At 41.6% G+C, this 14,928-nt stretch overlaps 1 protein-coding gene across 7 annotated transcripts in view; it reads right to left on the reverse strand.

Moving 5' to 3' along the window:
• Nucleotides 1-8,047, reverse strand: part of FAM189A1 (family with sequence similarity 189 member A1) — a 107,502-nt gene extending 99,455 nt beyond the window's left edge. For all 7 annotated transcript variants that reach the window (XR_006163037.1, XM_042779656.1, XM_042779655.1 and 4 more), the window contains exon 1: nucleotides 7,856-8,047. Coding sequence is in view for 6 of the 7 variants with exons in the window: in XM_042779656.1 (XP_042635590.1) it covers nucleotides 7,856-7,981 (126 nt within the window). In the remaining variant the exon portion in view is untranslated. The remainder of the gene's footprint in view (nucleotides 1-7,855) is intronic.
• Between the last annotated feature and the right edge of the window lie 6,881 nt (nucleotides 8,048-14,928).

Raw genomic sequence — 14,928 nt, forward strand, 5'->3', positions numbered from 1 at the left:
TTGGCTTCATTCAGTCCCTCAGGAGCTGAGTCTGTGTGCTCTGTCTCCCTGGTGTGCAGAACAGTGAGTGGGAGCACACATGACCAGAACCACAACACTGATATGGACACAGCCACAGACCACCAATAATCACAATGATAAAATATACTGGGCACAGGACTGAAGTTTCAAACAGCACAAGCAAGAAATTTTGCAGGAATTATCAACATAGTGTCCTTATAAGCAGATTGTAGCTTCTCCTTATGGGGTACATGCAGTGATTCAGTGACTTTGCCAAAGACAGAAGACTAAGCTTTAGGGCATTTTGATCTTAAAATGTTGCCTGCACATAAGTTAGGATGCCCTGAATGTATAAATATTCCTCAATTATAAATTTCCCTACATTTGTCACATTTGCATAAAACTCCTTTAAAGCAATATGGTTGCTCCCAAAGAGATGAGGTAATGACCACACCACCTGCTTCTAGAAGAGCAGCTTTCTCTAAATGCACCACTGAAATCATTATACTCCTGGAAGTTACATATTTTCATGCAGTTCACACCTTACAGAGTCCCATTACCTGTTCTGCCCTTGGATCCCAGAAGGCACAGGAGTGAGTACAAAAATGAATTATGAAAGAATAGCTAATTAAGCACGACAATTCACAACTCATTTCTTTAGTAAGTCACAACATACAACTAAAACGAAGGTCTAATAAGTTCAGCAGCTGCAAATAACCAGATTATTGACCTTAGAAATTCCCACTTCCACCAAATGGTACTTGTGGAAACTCTGTCCAAGTCTCTCAGGAGACTTTACCTGTTCCTCACAGCTAGTTCTCATAAGTTCCTGGGCAGTATTTGCTGTCTTTTCAGCAAATGCTCCTCCATTTCCAGCATTAAAGAAATGGCTGGAAAGGACAACCAGCATCCAGGAAAAATATTTCATTCCTAAAGAGACTGAGATGTTGGAGTGTATAAAATAGAAGCCTCTCTGAGTCCCAAAATGAAAGGATTGAACTAAAGCCTTTAGAGAAATTAAAATATATTAAGCCACACAGACATGAAGTAGAAGTGTAAGTTTTAGCTTTAAGTAAATGGGAATATACTTTAAGTGCCTTAGAGAGCAAAAAGCCCTAAGGCTTAGTTTAAAGTTCAGTAACTTAGCTCCAGTCAGAACAAAAACATAGCAGAACATTGCTTGCATTTCTAGATAAAACAGGTAGAACCATTTATGCGAATAGATAGAGTTATATGCATAAATTATGTGTAAGAACTGACATTACTTTTGTACCTTAGAATTAAGTTCTGATAAGTGTAGGAAGAATGTTTTAGAATTGTGTTTTTAGCTCATTGGATGATTTATGAATAAAATCCCCTGCATTGGAGTGAGAGGGAGGAGAAGGGAGGAGAAGGGAGGAGAAGGGAGGAGAAGGGAGGAGAAGGGAGGAGAAGGGAGGAGAAGGGAGGAGAAGGGAGGAGAAGGGAGGAGAAGGGAGGAGAAGGGAGGAGAAGGGAGGAGAAGGGAGGAGAAGGGAGGAGAAGGGAGGAGAAGGGAGGAGAAGGGAGGAGAAGGGAGGAGAAGGGAGGAGAAGGGAGGAGAAGGGAGGAGAAGGGAGGAGAAGGGAGGAGAAGGGAGGAGAAGGGAGGAGAAGGGAGGAGAAGGGAGGAGAAGGGAGGAGAAGGGAGGAGAAGGGAGGAGAAGGGAGGAGAAGGGAGGAGAAGGGAGGAGAAGGGAGGAGAAGGGAGGAGAAGGGAGGAGAAGGGAGGAGAAGGGAGGAGAAGGGAGCTGCTGTTGCTACTGCTGCTCAGTACTCTATGCCAGAAATCTTTAGCATGGACTTTAATACTCTGAACTCTTTGCCTTCAAGACTGATGCATTCCTGCAATAAACAACTTTACAGCAACCAACAACCACTCTCGTCTCTTTGAAGACCCAGACCCATGAAAAACTCGACCCTGAGACATACACCGGTCTTTCTGCTACAAAAACGAAAACAAACCCACAACAAACTAACTAAAAACTGTACACTGACAACAGTAAGAGACTTACTCAAGGTAATATTTTTATTCTGCAGTCTGGCTGCCTACAGAAAAATAAAGACTTCAGAATACAGGTCACTTATAATAATATAAGATTAATAAAAATGATGCTATTTCTTCCCTACAGACTGGACACCTCCTGCTTCTTATCATAATTATCGTTGCTTTAGTCTATTACTCTTTCCTGTAACACAGGAAGTTTTAAAATTAAATTGCTCTTAAGGCTAAGGCAACAGAACATACTCAGAAGCAATAAAAGCTGATGAGCCTCATGAAACAAATAACGTTTCCTTCCACGAGTCTGCTCTTCTCTAGTGCACAGGAGACAAAAAAACTCAAGGTTGTACTTAGCCCCAAATCCTCAGGAAGTTATTTTACCATGCATAGTTCAAAGAATTAAAAAGGAACACTGTCATCTTTCTAACTTCCTTGGTCCAGCCATCTGATTTGCTATCATTCCATCAGGATATGGAAACAACACTCTCACCCATGAATGCCCTGCTCCAAAGCCCTGCCTGACCACAGACTTCATAAAACACAGAGGATGCACCCAAGGCTTCTCAGTTCTTATATTCTATAACTTGTATGATCTCTTCTATGCACCAATGCCACAAGTTTTAACTGGCATCTATTAACAGCTTCATGGGTTTTCTGGGTGGGAAGTTTTTGGGTTTTTTGTCTGTCACACAATACTGTCAGGATGTACAAACCAAGAATGCTAATAAAAATATTAATGATCCATCACCTAAACAAGACACATTGCAATCCTCATGAATTTTATGTAGGTGAGAAGCAAGCCTGTGCAGGTGACATTGATATGTTTTTACCAACACTGTACCAGCAACACACATCCCTAGCAGACTTCCTGAGACACAAAGCTCCAGACAGCTGACTTCCTTCCAGAGACTACAATTCAAAGCCCTGACAAACAGGGAAGGAAAGGGAAAGAGAAAAAACATCCATCAAATTGAAGCAAGAAACTTCAGAGTAACTGTCCTAGTGTATAGATACAATATCTTTCAGGAATGACATAAGATCTTCAACAACCACATAGAGAAATCAGTTTCATTTGTTCCCTGGGCCTGACTATTTGATAATCTGCATTAAAGGTCTGATAAGTCTCCCAAAAACTTTTTCTATGTGGAAATTTACCTACCCAATTCCCAAACCAGCAATACAAAAGAAGTCTGAAAATGAATATTTTGTGATATAGAACCTTGCCTGAACCAGCAGCTACTATCACAGAATAACAAATTGTCCACAATAAACCAACCATCATGGCTATGAGTCCCCAGATTTGAAATCTGCTATTAGAACAATCCTCTGCAGAGAAGGCATCTTGGTCACATATTCTCACCCAAACAGTGTTTCCTCCAAGAAAGTTCTAGGCTGAGCTCTCAGGCTGTGTGTTAACCAGGAGACTCAATCAAGCAACCCATACTATAGATTCTCATATTCCCAGAGAGTATCTAGAGCTCTCACAGAGCACACTTGGAAGTACAGTAGACATTTTGTAAAAAACTACCTGATGACCACAGAGTTAGAGTTTCATTTATACCTACAGCAGGTGGACGAGAAAGCTGCCCTTTGAGTCCTAGACATGAAATTATCATCTCCAAAACAAGTAAATAAATGTGTTACAGGTTGTCCCAGTTCAGAGAACGCTGTATCACACAACAGGAACAGTAAGGTTACTTTCTTTCAAGGAGTTTCGCTTTGCCTTCACAGTCACACTGTTCACAAGAGGCTTCTCATGCAAACTAAGATTCCTTGCCCCAAGCCACAACTATCACTCTATTCCTCCTGACTATCCAGAGGCAATAATGGAAAATAAAAATACCAAAAGAGGACAGAACAGGGGAAAGGAGGAAGCGGGGGGGGAAAGCCCTTTAATTGAAATGGAGAAGAGAAAAACACAATTGCTAACAAATCATCCTTTATTGTCATCTCCCCTTCACTTCCACAATGATTCTGTATAGGAACATGCCAGGACAACCTGCTGCGTATGAGGAGCAGCCAGGGTCACAGACAAGTAGAAGGTTTTGAAAATTAACTCCTTCAAGCATCATCTGAGATTTCTAAATCTATTTTGTACAATGTCATAGAAGAATACAGAAATACTACATTCAGCTTTCTCAGTTAATAGCATAGACAAGTATATAACATATTTCCCATTTTCCAGGAAAGTTGGGTTTGAGTTCACACCAACAATCTTCTTATATACATTTCATTTTTCAAAGAACACAAAAAGGCATGTATGTCATGAACCTTGAAAAATTCTACATTAAAGATGCTTTTAAGCCAGAAGAATTGGTCTGCTCTGAACATGGGATATGGAAAAGAGGCACAATTGAGAAGAAACTTATTAAAAAGGAAAAGCAGCACAAGATCTTCCAGCAACAGACTTCTACACAAGCACACAAGTTACTGTCAAGTAAAAGAAGGAAATAGAAGAATACACAGTAAATACACGCTAAGATTTCTAGTGCCAGAGTAATTTTAGAAACCTGGGTAATCTTATGGTTTAATTTACTGTTTTATTAATATTTTGCTATACTAGAGAACTCTGGTCTCTAATTAAGCCTGGTAATTTTCTTAAATTGCTGGGATCAAGATGGGGGGTAGCGAGATAACATCTTTCTGCAAACTTCTAAATAATTTCAAGAAATGACTTCACAAAGTGAGATTTGCTTCTGCAGTCATACAGCCACAGCTCCATCAGCCTGTGGTTTGCTACTGTCCCAACACTGACAGAAGCCATGAACATCAGGCACGCTGAGCAGAAGTGTTTCCTTCAATCTGGTCACTTGCGGAACCAACACACTGCAAACTGGCACATGGTTTGTATTCTAAAGGGCAAAGGGGGTACAAATATTTTCTCATATTCAAGCAACTATGGACCTACAGGAGAGGTAAATAACCTTGTCATTGCTTATACTTTCAGTGACCTACCAGCACAGCCTCATGTTGAGACCTACCCTTCCATGACTGAAATGAGGCTAGTGCTCTGTTCTTCACAGGATTAAAGACACCTATGCTCATTTCCCTTATATGAAAAAAATATTTTATTTTACCCAATTGAAAGAATATAAAAAAGAAATCGCCCTTTTCTCAGGACACTGCAATGGGAACAAACTGCCAAGCATTTCAGCACACAGATTGCAAGGTCTTGTCAATGACTGCTGCCTATATAGAGAATTAACCAGTACCTGCTTATCAAAACCTCAAATTTCCTTCTGCTCAGTGTGAGGCTGACTCTGATTAATTACTATAAAAATTTCTTAATACAAAGTATATGAATATACTTTTTATTTCCTAATGTGATGCTATGAAAGATAAACTGTTCAAGGTATGAGATGATGCTTAAATAAGCTCTGAACTCTTCAAAGTTCTGTGGAAATTATGGTGCCCTGTCCTTTAAATAAGCTGTCACTTATATGGTCATTTGATTTGATTTCAAAAAGAAAGTCAGAAATCAGAACCCTTCCTTGCATTTGATTACAGAACTTTCTGTGAGTCTAATATGCAGCCTGATCTATTTTAAATTTTCTTCTACCACCTAGACTGTTACAAACACCAGGAAATTCTTTTCAGAAACATTTGAAAGACTCTTAACAAATTTTTGCAGCCTTCATTTATATTAACTGGGCATTTGGTGTCAAAAACTGCTGAAAAGTACCAATGCCAAGACTGCTCTCTTTTAGGATGCACATTTCTAATGGCTAAAAACTACAGTATATCATATAAACACACACACACAAATAAATAGGTGCAGAATTGCTACTTCAATATCAAACAACTCAGTTATTTGCTTCCAAGAAGCGAGGGGGAAGTAGTGTGAAGGCAGTGAATATCTATGTCTGATTTTGGCACCAAATAAAGAGGGGAAGGATAGCACCATTATTTTTCTCTCATATTGCTTAAACCCACCTTGCATTTTACCCAAATTGTATTTTACAGAAGCATGCTAAATACTGTTACTCTTTCACAGAAGCATTTTTCAGCTGTGAGTGATGATATATCTAGTGTTTGCTAAATTCACTAAATACCTCAAAGGGCTTTTAGACTAGCTTCAAAAAGTTCTTTCAGGCTCATCATGCTTCAAAAACTGCTCTAGTTTATCTTATTCTTGAGACTTAGAAGTAAGGATAAAGGAGGAAACTAAGTTTATTCTAATGCTGAGATAGGTCATTTATAAGGTAGAATTATTTTTTCTCTTGCAATTCTCTGAGCCTTCCACCTGTTCTACCACAGGCTGGAATCACAGGTTTGGTGTCTCTGGTGAGCAACTAACACACATGATATCTCAGTGGGAAACACATTTTCTGTGAAATACACTGCACAGAGAGAAGAGTAGAAAGCAGCCACAGTAAGAAAACCAGCCTATCTTGGGAGCATAACAACAACCACCAGAAGTGTGTTTGTACACAGAACACAGGGGGTGGGGAAAAGGCACTACTGAAAAAGTTACTGGAATCCACAAGCAGTTATGCATATGAGTTATGCTCACTGTCAAGGTAAGAAACAAGGGCTGCCTAAGCTGTGTTGGTTCAGTAGCACATTAAATGTAAGCAGCCAGATTCTGAACCTAAAATTCACACCTCACCACAATAAATAATTGCATATTATCTCGCAGAGGAGCAAATTCAATAGAATGACAATATCAGCGCTATTAGTGTAGACTCGTATTTATTTTCAAGAATAGAATAAAATACAACAAAATCAATAAAGATATCTAAAGAATGACTCTTCTGTTCTGAAAGACTCAGAAAAAAATAAAGAAATATTCTGCATAAGAGTATATTGAATAGTTTAAGGTTTTTTTTAAATTACACCATTTCCACCACATGTTCAGAAGTAAATAACCCAAAATAGTTTATCTAACTGTTCTGATTTCTAACAAGCACATCTGAAGTCGAAAACTCTCGGGTCTGTTAAAAGAGCTGAAGAGACATAATTGAAACCGGTAATGCATTAAATTAAATGGAGCAAATCGTCACCAATAACACAGAGTCTGTTACCAGTGCCCTCAGAAATGCCTAATTCTTCCAAAACGTCAAACCTCATTTCATTGCTTATGAAAAAAACTTTCACGAAGCAGTATTATGCTAATGTGTCCATGTGTGCACTGTGCCCACACACAGACGCAGCCACTCATGATCAGCACTAAATGAGACCACCTGAGTCAGGCTATCAACTTTTTTTTTTTTTGTACTAGCAGAACACAATGGAAAGTGAACGAGGATATCGCAAAAGGAATCAGGAGGACCCCGATTTGCGTTCAGAACGAACAAGCTTGTCTCTCAGACCCGCAGCCTCCCCTGCCCCTCTCAGGGCAGGGCTCTCGGGTGCCCCAAAGCCACGGCCTGTCCAGCGCTCCTCGGCAGAGCTGCTCCGTGCCGTGTGTGCACAATTCCCACTCCTGCTGTGCTCGCCTCGTTTGTCACCTCCAGCACCGCACGGCTCACGGCTCAATTTACAACCGCGCCAGACCTGAGCGGCGGCCGCACCGCAAGGTGAACCCAAATCAGCGCCGATGGAACGGGCAACGCCAAAGGCTCATTTGTCATCCCAACTTTCAGCCGACGCTGCTGGTAAAACCCAGTGTACCTTGGCCAGCCCTTCCAAAGGGGAGCGGGGAGCGCCACGGCTCTACTGCCGGGCTGGGGGCAGCGCCGCAGCCGCCCTGAACACGGCGCAGCGGATCGAGGAGCTCTCACCTGCCCGCCTCCCCACGGCCCAGCTCAGGCTCAGGCTCACCGCCCCGTCCCACCTGTCGGGCGGCCGCGCATCCCTGAGGCGCCGCCCGCCCCCGCCCGCGCCCCCGACTCACCGAGAAGCCGGCCCAGAAGGGGCAGGAGTGGCGGACGCGGGCCGAGGTGGTGAGCGCCAGGGCGGCGAAGCTGACGGCCACGATGAGGCATCCGAGCACCATCTGCGTGACCCCCAGGGCCAGCATGGCCCGCGAGCGGGCGCGCTGCTCGCGCAGGCGGGACAGGCTGCGGGACAGCGCGGTGGGGCTGAGGGAGCGCGCCCCGCCGGGGCCCCGCGCCGCCCCGCCGCCCGCCGGCATCCTCCGCGCGGCCCCGCGCCGCCTCCCGCCGCCCCCGCGCTCCGCGGGGCAGCCGGGCGCTGCGGGCGGCCGCGCCGCATGGAGGAGGAGCCGCCCTGCGCCCGCGGCGACCCGCGCGGCCCCGGCCGGGGCACGGCGGGCGAGGGGCAGCCGCCGCCGCCGCCTCCCGTGCCCGCTGCAGGCGGGGGGAGCTGCGGGGCTGCAGCGCGCGGGCGCGGCTCAACCTCAGCCGCCGGCGGGGGCGGCCCCGGTCCGGCCCAGCCCCGGCGCCGCGGCCGGGAGCGCTCGCTCGGGGAAGCGCCCGAGCCCCGCCGCCCGGCTCGCCGCGGATCCCTTCGCTGCCGGGGAGCGCCCGAGCCCCGGCGCTCCGGGAGGGGAGGGGAGTGGGGGAGGGCTGTGCACGGCCAATGGCGGGCGGAGGCAGCGGCCGGAGCATCGGCGGCGGCCGCCGGCCCTGCGGACTCAGCGCCGTGTGCGAGGGGCCCGGCCCGAGGCCCCCCCTGCACCCGGACGGCGCCCGGGCAGCGCCCCTGAGCCCGCCCCGCTCCCGCCGCCGGGGCCTGGAGGGCAAAATCGCTCCCACCTGGGCTTTGTGCAGCCGCGGCACCTGGCAGCCTCCCCCTTGCTCTAGTCCGGCGGCGAAGGAAGGGCACGGCTGGGTCTCTCTTCTGTGCAAAAGGCATTTTGAATGTTTTTTAAATTTTAGGGTTTTTTTTTTCTCACAGCAAACCATAACCAAGTCTCAGGCGCAGCATCCCCAATAGCAGAAGCATATCAAGCTTCTAATTATAAAAACTTCCCAGCCCTGGTGCTGCCAACAGGGTCTAGCATGGTAAGCTGCCCACAGCACCTGAAGCCACTTTTCTGCAGAAGGGAAATCACAGTGATTAGGTATCAACTGCAAACAGCTTGGCCTATTCATGAAAAACACACAAACAGAACCCAAACCCCAGATAATCATCACACTATACTGCAGGATAGCTTAGGTTGTAAAACTATGCCAAGATTAACATGTTTGTAGCACCGCAGTCTGCTAAAACAGTATTTTTTTTAATACAGCAATTGGTACATGTAGTCTACATATCTGTAATTCTGTGATATTCATACAAAAAAAACCCAAGCCAAACATCACATGTACACACCAGGCTTAAATATTTGTATTTGAGGCTCTTTGTCTTTTCTTTCAAGAACTTTTCTTAGCATTAAATAGTTTCCTGGGGAGGTAGTAGTGAGGAAGTGTGCCTTGACAGGAAAGTGTCAGACAGTAGGTACCCTCTTTTCATACAACACCCAGATGTTTTACCGTGACAGAAGAACACAAAGCTTGCTGCTTTCAGCTTAATTCACTGTGTCACAAAACATCACAGGATAACAGCTGCTGTCACCCCAACATTGCTGAAATACTGCTCTAACACATGTGCAAGCCATAATTTAATCAGAGACAAAAGCACCTGATGAAACTATGCTGAAGAAACAGCAGTTTTGCTAGAAGTTTTTAGGCAAATGCAGAATTGTACTACATTAATATGGTCCATAATCAAAAGAAGAGCTTAAAATAACATAGTTAGACTGAGCCTGATAACAAATGGGAGTCAGCTAGAAGCAACACACCACTATACATTCCCAACCAATATTCCCAAACTGACTGCTGGCACAGGTGTGCTACCTCCCATCTGAAAGCCCAGGCACAACAGATAAATGAAGGCAGGTTGGAATATATGGTTATAGATCACACTGATTTTTTGCTTATACTAATTTACACTAAAACTAACTTCCTCTTGTATTTATTTAAGTAGAACTATTTGCTGTCCAACATTGGAAACATTATTTCAAAATACCCATTACAAAGTCAAGGAAGAGTCTGTGTTCCATTGTTCTGCCAAATAAAGGTTCTAGCAAAAAGAAACAAAACCAAAGCCCAAATGCAAACTGAACCTGTGCAGTCTCCATTAAGTAGCTCATTCTCCTACAAGGCACAAATTCTTTAGGTTATTCAACAGCAGGACAATTAGAAGCCTTAATAAATGCATTTAAACCTCTATCTGGGTGCTCTCATTCAGGAACAAAATGGCCCTAGGGCTTGGAGAAATTAGGACACATTACACTGGGGTGTGAATTTACATCTCACTAACTCCCTGTGCTGATATTGTTGTATGCATTATATATACAAAGGAATTTACCTTCATTTCCAAGGACTTTCTAACTTGTAAGTAAAAAAAATAATAATTATCCACATTTGTGGGTAATCCAGAGCAGGATCCAGCACTGCAAATCTACATGCTCCTTTGCTGTCCATAAACCTCAGTGTGTGTAATCTCTCAGGTAACTGCTTCCAATATGGCCAACTAAGGCTACCAGAAGAAAATTACTTTGGCTTCCAATAGGAATCCACAGGACTTTAGATCACATTTTGTCACTTCAATATTCATGAGCATTCAGATGTAAGTAGATACTGTTCAGGATCTGAATTAGCTTTGGATACACTTCTTAGCTTTCTTTGAAGAGTCTTAGTTGCTGTATTTGTTTGAGAAGTATTTGAGAGCAATTTGGGAAGCAGTATTGCCCCTAATTTAAAGTTATTTTGGAGAAGATATATTTTTACAATACTTCCATTGGTATTTTTCAATGCCAGATCACTGTGTGTAACTCTAAGTGTGATGTGGTACTAAAATTTCTTCCAGAACTGTAGTCGCAAAAGCTTTGGAATAGCCATGTTTATATGGGAACACTATAAACTACTGATTTTTAATTTACCAAATAATTTGTTTCCCAAAGGCAGACAGAAGGGCACTACATATCAGACCTTATTATTAGCCAGTTAAAACCCATCAAAACTCAGAAGCCAGTATGACAATGATGCCACTTCCATGGTAACGGCATCAGTACTGTCAGCCTTTACTGGCTCCCACCAGCTCAGAAAGCAGCTTCATTCTCAAGACTCTATTAGTGGATAGAAGTTTGTATTTATTCTACCTCACTTTGCACTGCCGTGAATTTCATGCATCTGTCACTTCAACTGCTATTTGAGATGAAGCAAATGGCATTTTCAAGTATGACAACTGGAAAAGGAGCAAAGAGAAGTAAATTCACAGTTACAGTAAAGCCTCTCTCGCCATTACAAAGGTGCTCTAGAGGGTATAGATACTGAAACCATGCCCAAGGGCCCTGCCACTGCCACTTACATACAGCATGGCTCAAATCTGCATCCCTTACATGAGCTCATTATTTGAAGCAGCCCCTTCTTTATGTATGCAGCTCTGAGGACTTATAAAGAGCTAACAAACCAGGCTGTCCCATACAATGTACATCCTAAAGATGTAGTGCAAATTGGTCAAATGTGGTATCAGTCCTGAAAAAGAAAATGTAAACTTTATCTACACATACAAGCAAAATGAGAAAACAGTATAAAATATATCTCCTTGCATATCCAACCTTCAACATTCATCTTGGTATCTTGACTTAAAGTAGATTTATTATTCTCATATTTAACAAGTAACTTCTCAGCCATTCAGATGCTGTTGTATCCCTATAACACCAGCAGTAGTAATTCCACTTCCTTTGTCTACCCTGTTGATTCCTCAAAGGGAATCAAGTATCCAGACCACAACACCTAGGATAAGTTCAGTAGAAGCATATAATAATTTCTTGGCATGTAAAAAAAAAAATTAATTATCTTTTTCCTTGGCTACACTTTGCCCTGTTCTAAAAATAACTTGTAAGGCACTCCAACATACTTTATCTCAGTTTACCAGTAACCATCCCCAATATAACTAATTTTTACAGAAATAATGAAATTGGTTTACGGATATAATTACCTAAATATAAAGTCTGTATTGGCAGAACTGAAGAGCAACTTATTCTCACATGCCAACTTAGAAGCATATAAGGATATTTGATTCCAAAGGCAACAGAAGCTGGCATTTCAGTACAGTCAAAAAGAAATTTACATATTCTAGTACTTGTCAGTCAGTCTTCTTTTAATTTATCTTCCAAAAAATTGTACGGGACAGGGACAGAAAGGAGGGCAAGACAGCAAATAATAAAGATTTCTTTATCTATACACCACAACAAATTATAATCAATATCTTTCAGGAAGTATCCTGCTTTACTAGCCTTTGGCTTTGAAAATATAAAAAACCCTCATAGTAGCAGATACCAAAATGTGTCAAAGACAACAAGACAATACATGCCAGTGCCCACCAGTATAAGAAGGGATCACAGAGTTAAATCTGTATACTTAAAACCACTGCTATCTTTGGTATTATTTTGCTTCCTGATGACTCAACAATTTTCTTAAAATAGGAACACTGCCTCTGACAGACTTGTTAATCAATGAACCTCAAAAATCCTCTTCCCACCTCTCTAGTTTTATACTAATAAAAGTATCTACTGTGTTTTCACTTGGCAAATCAGATGTATGATGACACTCCCAGTCCATCTTTTACAGCAATTTTTCTGTGGAAGTGAAAGAAGAGCTCACAAAGCACACCAATTCTGTGTACAAAAATATTATGAATAAAAACTTTAAAAATTATTGTGAAGATCACCAGACTTTGACTAAGCCCTGCTTCTTTGCTTGAAACCTAAGTGCATATTTATGAAAGCTTTTAAAAGGATAAGTTAAAAACAAGAACATCTACTTCACAATCATCAAGAGCTGTATAATGAACCAAACCTGGACAAAGTCTGCTTCCAAGAGGTAACACAAATAAGGGGAACTGTCACATATCCACTGCAGGCTGCAACACACTATCCTTGGTGGGGTGACTACGCACAGGGGAACCATTCTTTCACTTTTTAAGGACTTGGAGTTATACGTGGATTCCTGAATATCTCAGATTTTCTGCACCATCTACTACCTGTTAATTGCTCTGTTACCCCAACCAGTCATCGACCTGAAGCAGACAAAGAAAAGTGCCTGCCATTACTTCACAGCCATTATTGTGGCTCATCATGTTTTTACATAGAGGATAATCACAGATTAGCTGGTTTCACAAAAATAGCATCCTTTAACAACATAATCTAAGCATATATAAAACCATAGGATTTACTTCTGTATGTAAGCCTAAAGGATTTTAAACAAGAAAGCTTTGCAGATAAAAAAAGGAAAGAAACCTCCATTTTCATGCTTTAATCTGAAGATAGTGTGTGTGTGTCTGGTTCTTCAGAAATACCTACCTTGGAATGACTTCCTCCACATGAGTGTCCTGGAGTGCTACAGACACCACTGAAATCAAGATAATTGCTCTGCATTTTAAGACTGCTTGAAAGTTCACATTGGGTACATGTGATTTGATCTGAAAAGCAGATTGCCCTGTGGTTTTACAAAAGGCGACCTAGAACTCAGATTTTTTAAAATGAGACAGATTTCTTTCCCAGATGATCACACTTGGCCTGGCAGAAAATGTAATCCCTGCAAAAAAAACCCCAAAAAGTATAAACCAGGGAAGTACCTGGTATTTTCTCTCCAAGTCTTAGCAAAAATGAAACCATTTTAGTCAGGAGTTCAGTCTAAGAAATTAAAACATAGAAAAATATATATCCAATATTATACAAGAAGTTTTAGAAGCAGTCTTTTGGTGCATTAAATCATATCACTTTTCTTCAGCAAAACTTTAAGAGGTGTGACACTTCTGTATATAAAGTAACAAGTAATAGTGATCAGATTCCTTATTGATCCCATTGCCAACAGCAAAAAAAATGTGGTAGAATTAGCCAGTTCATACTGTCTTTTAAAATGACTAGACTTTACAGGGTCAGAATCTACTAGATAAAATATTTTCTACTGTAGAAATTAAGTAGCTGAGATTCCCAAATAAGATTTAACAGAATCACTTTTAATAGTGCATAAAATCAACCTTTTAGCTAAGCCACTAAAATCCAGATATAATTTTTAAATGAAGAATCATTTTATGCATTTTCAAAGAGGTTTTAGTTTCCTTTACTGAAAGATGAGTTACGTGAGTTATCATGAGTCATGTAACATGAGTTACAATTTAAAAAATTTTAAGTCAAAGACTTAGTTTTCTGAGAAAAACACCTCTTAACTTCTAACATGATTCACAAAATAAAATTTTCAAGAAATTAATTTGTTTGATTTACAGGTAAGTAATTTAAAGTATTTCAAATGAAAAAGAAAGAAGCCCACAGTCCCTCCCCTAAGTATCTTGCTGAGACTGTGGATTTTCTAGTAAAGCACATATAACCTGCTTGTGGGATTCTACTTATTCTTCTTAGACATGAATGTGTTCCTGAGAAGATAAAGGAGAAAAACTAAAATATTTCTAATCACTATCAAGCAAAAGTCATCAAAATATTAGGAAAAAAACTTAGATACTTCATAGGAAATAACTTATTAAAAGCATACAGTCTTTCCACTTGTCATCACTAGACCAGCTGCAAATATGGGGCAAAAGACTCTTCCCTGGAGAATCAGGAATTGCTGTTTGGTGGCTGAGACATTCCAGCTTTCTGCAGAAGCATTGGGTAAGCAATCTAAACAATTCAAAGCTAACTTAGCTGCTCTTAGCAATTTAGTGAAAACCTGATTTATGAACACAGCTTTTCTACTTTGGATAATTGAGGGGACCAGAAAGACTATTCAGCATGGAAGCTCAGGTGAGCTAAAGTTAAGGATTATTAAAGAAACTCTGGTTCTTGGATGGAATTATAATCCATATAGGGCATTTTTTTAATATGAAGTTGCTACTAAGATGTATTAAATCAGTCTCCAACATCTTGGATAATTTTCTTCAGGAAATGCAGCTGAAAATCAGAAGGCAAAAATGGCTGTCTGGATGTATCTGAAACACATTCAAATTAACTTTGAGTAT

The sequence above is a fragment of the Catharus ustulatus genome, chromosome 12 (genome assembly GCF_009819885.2).
Source record: "Catharus ustulatus isolate bCatUst1 chromosome 12, bCatUst1.pri.v2, whole genome shotgun sequence".
Classification (NCBI taxonomy): Eukaryota; Metazoa; Chordata; class Aves; order Passeriformes; family Turdidae; genus Catharus; species Catharus ustulatus.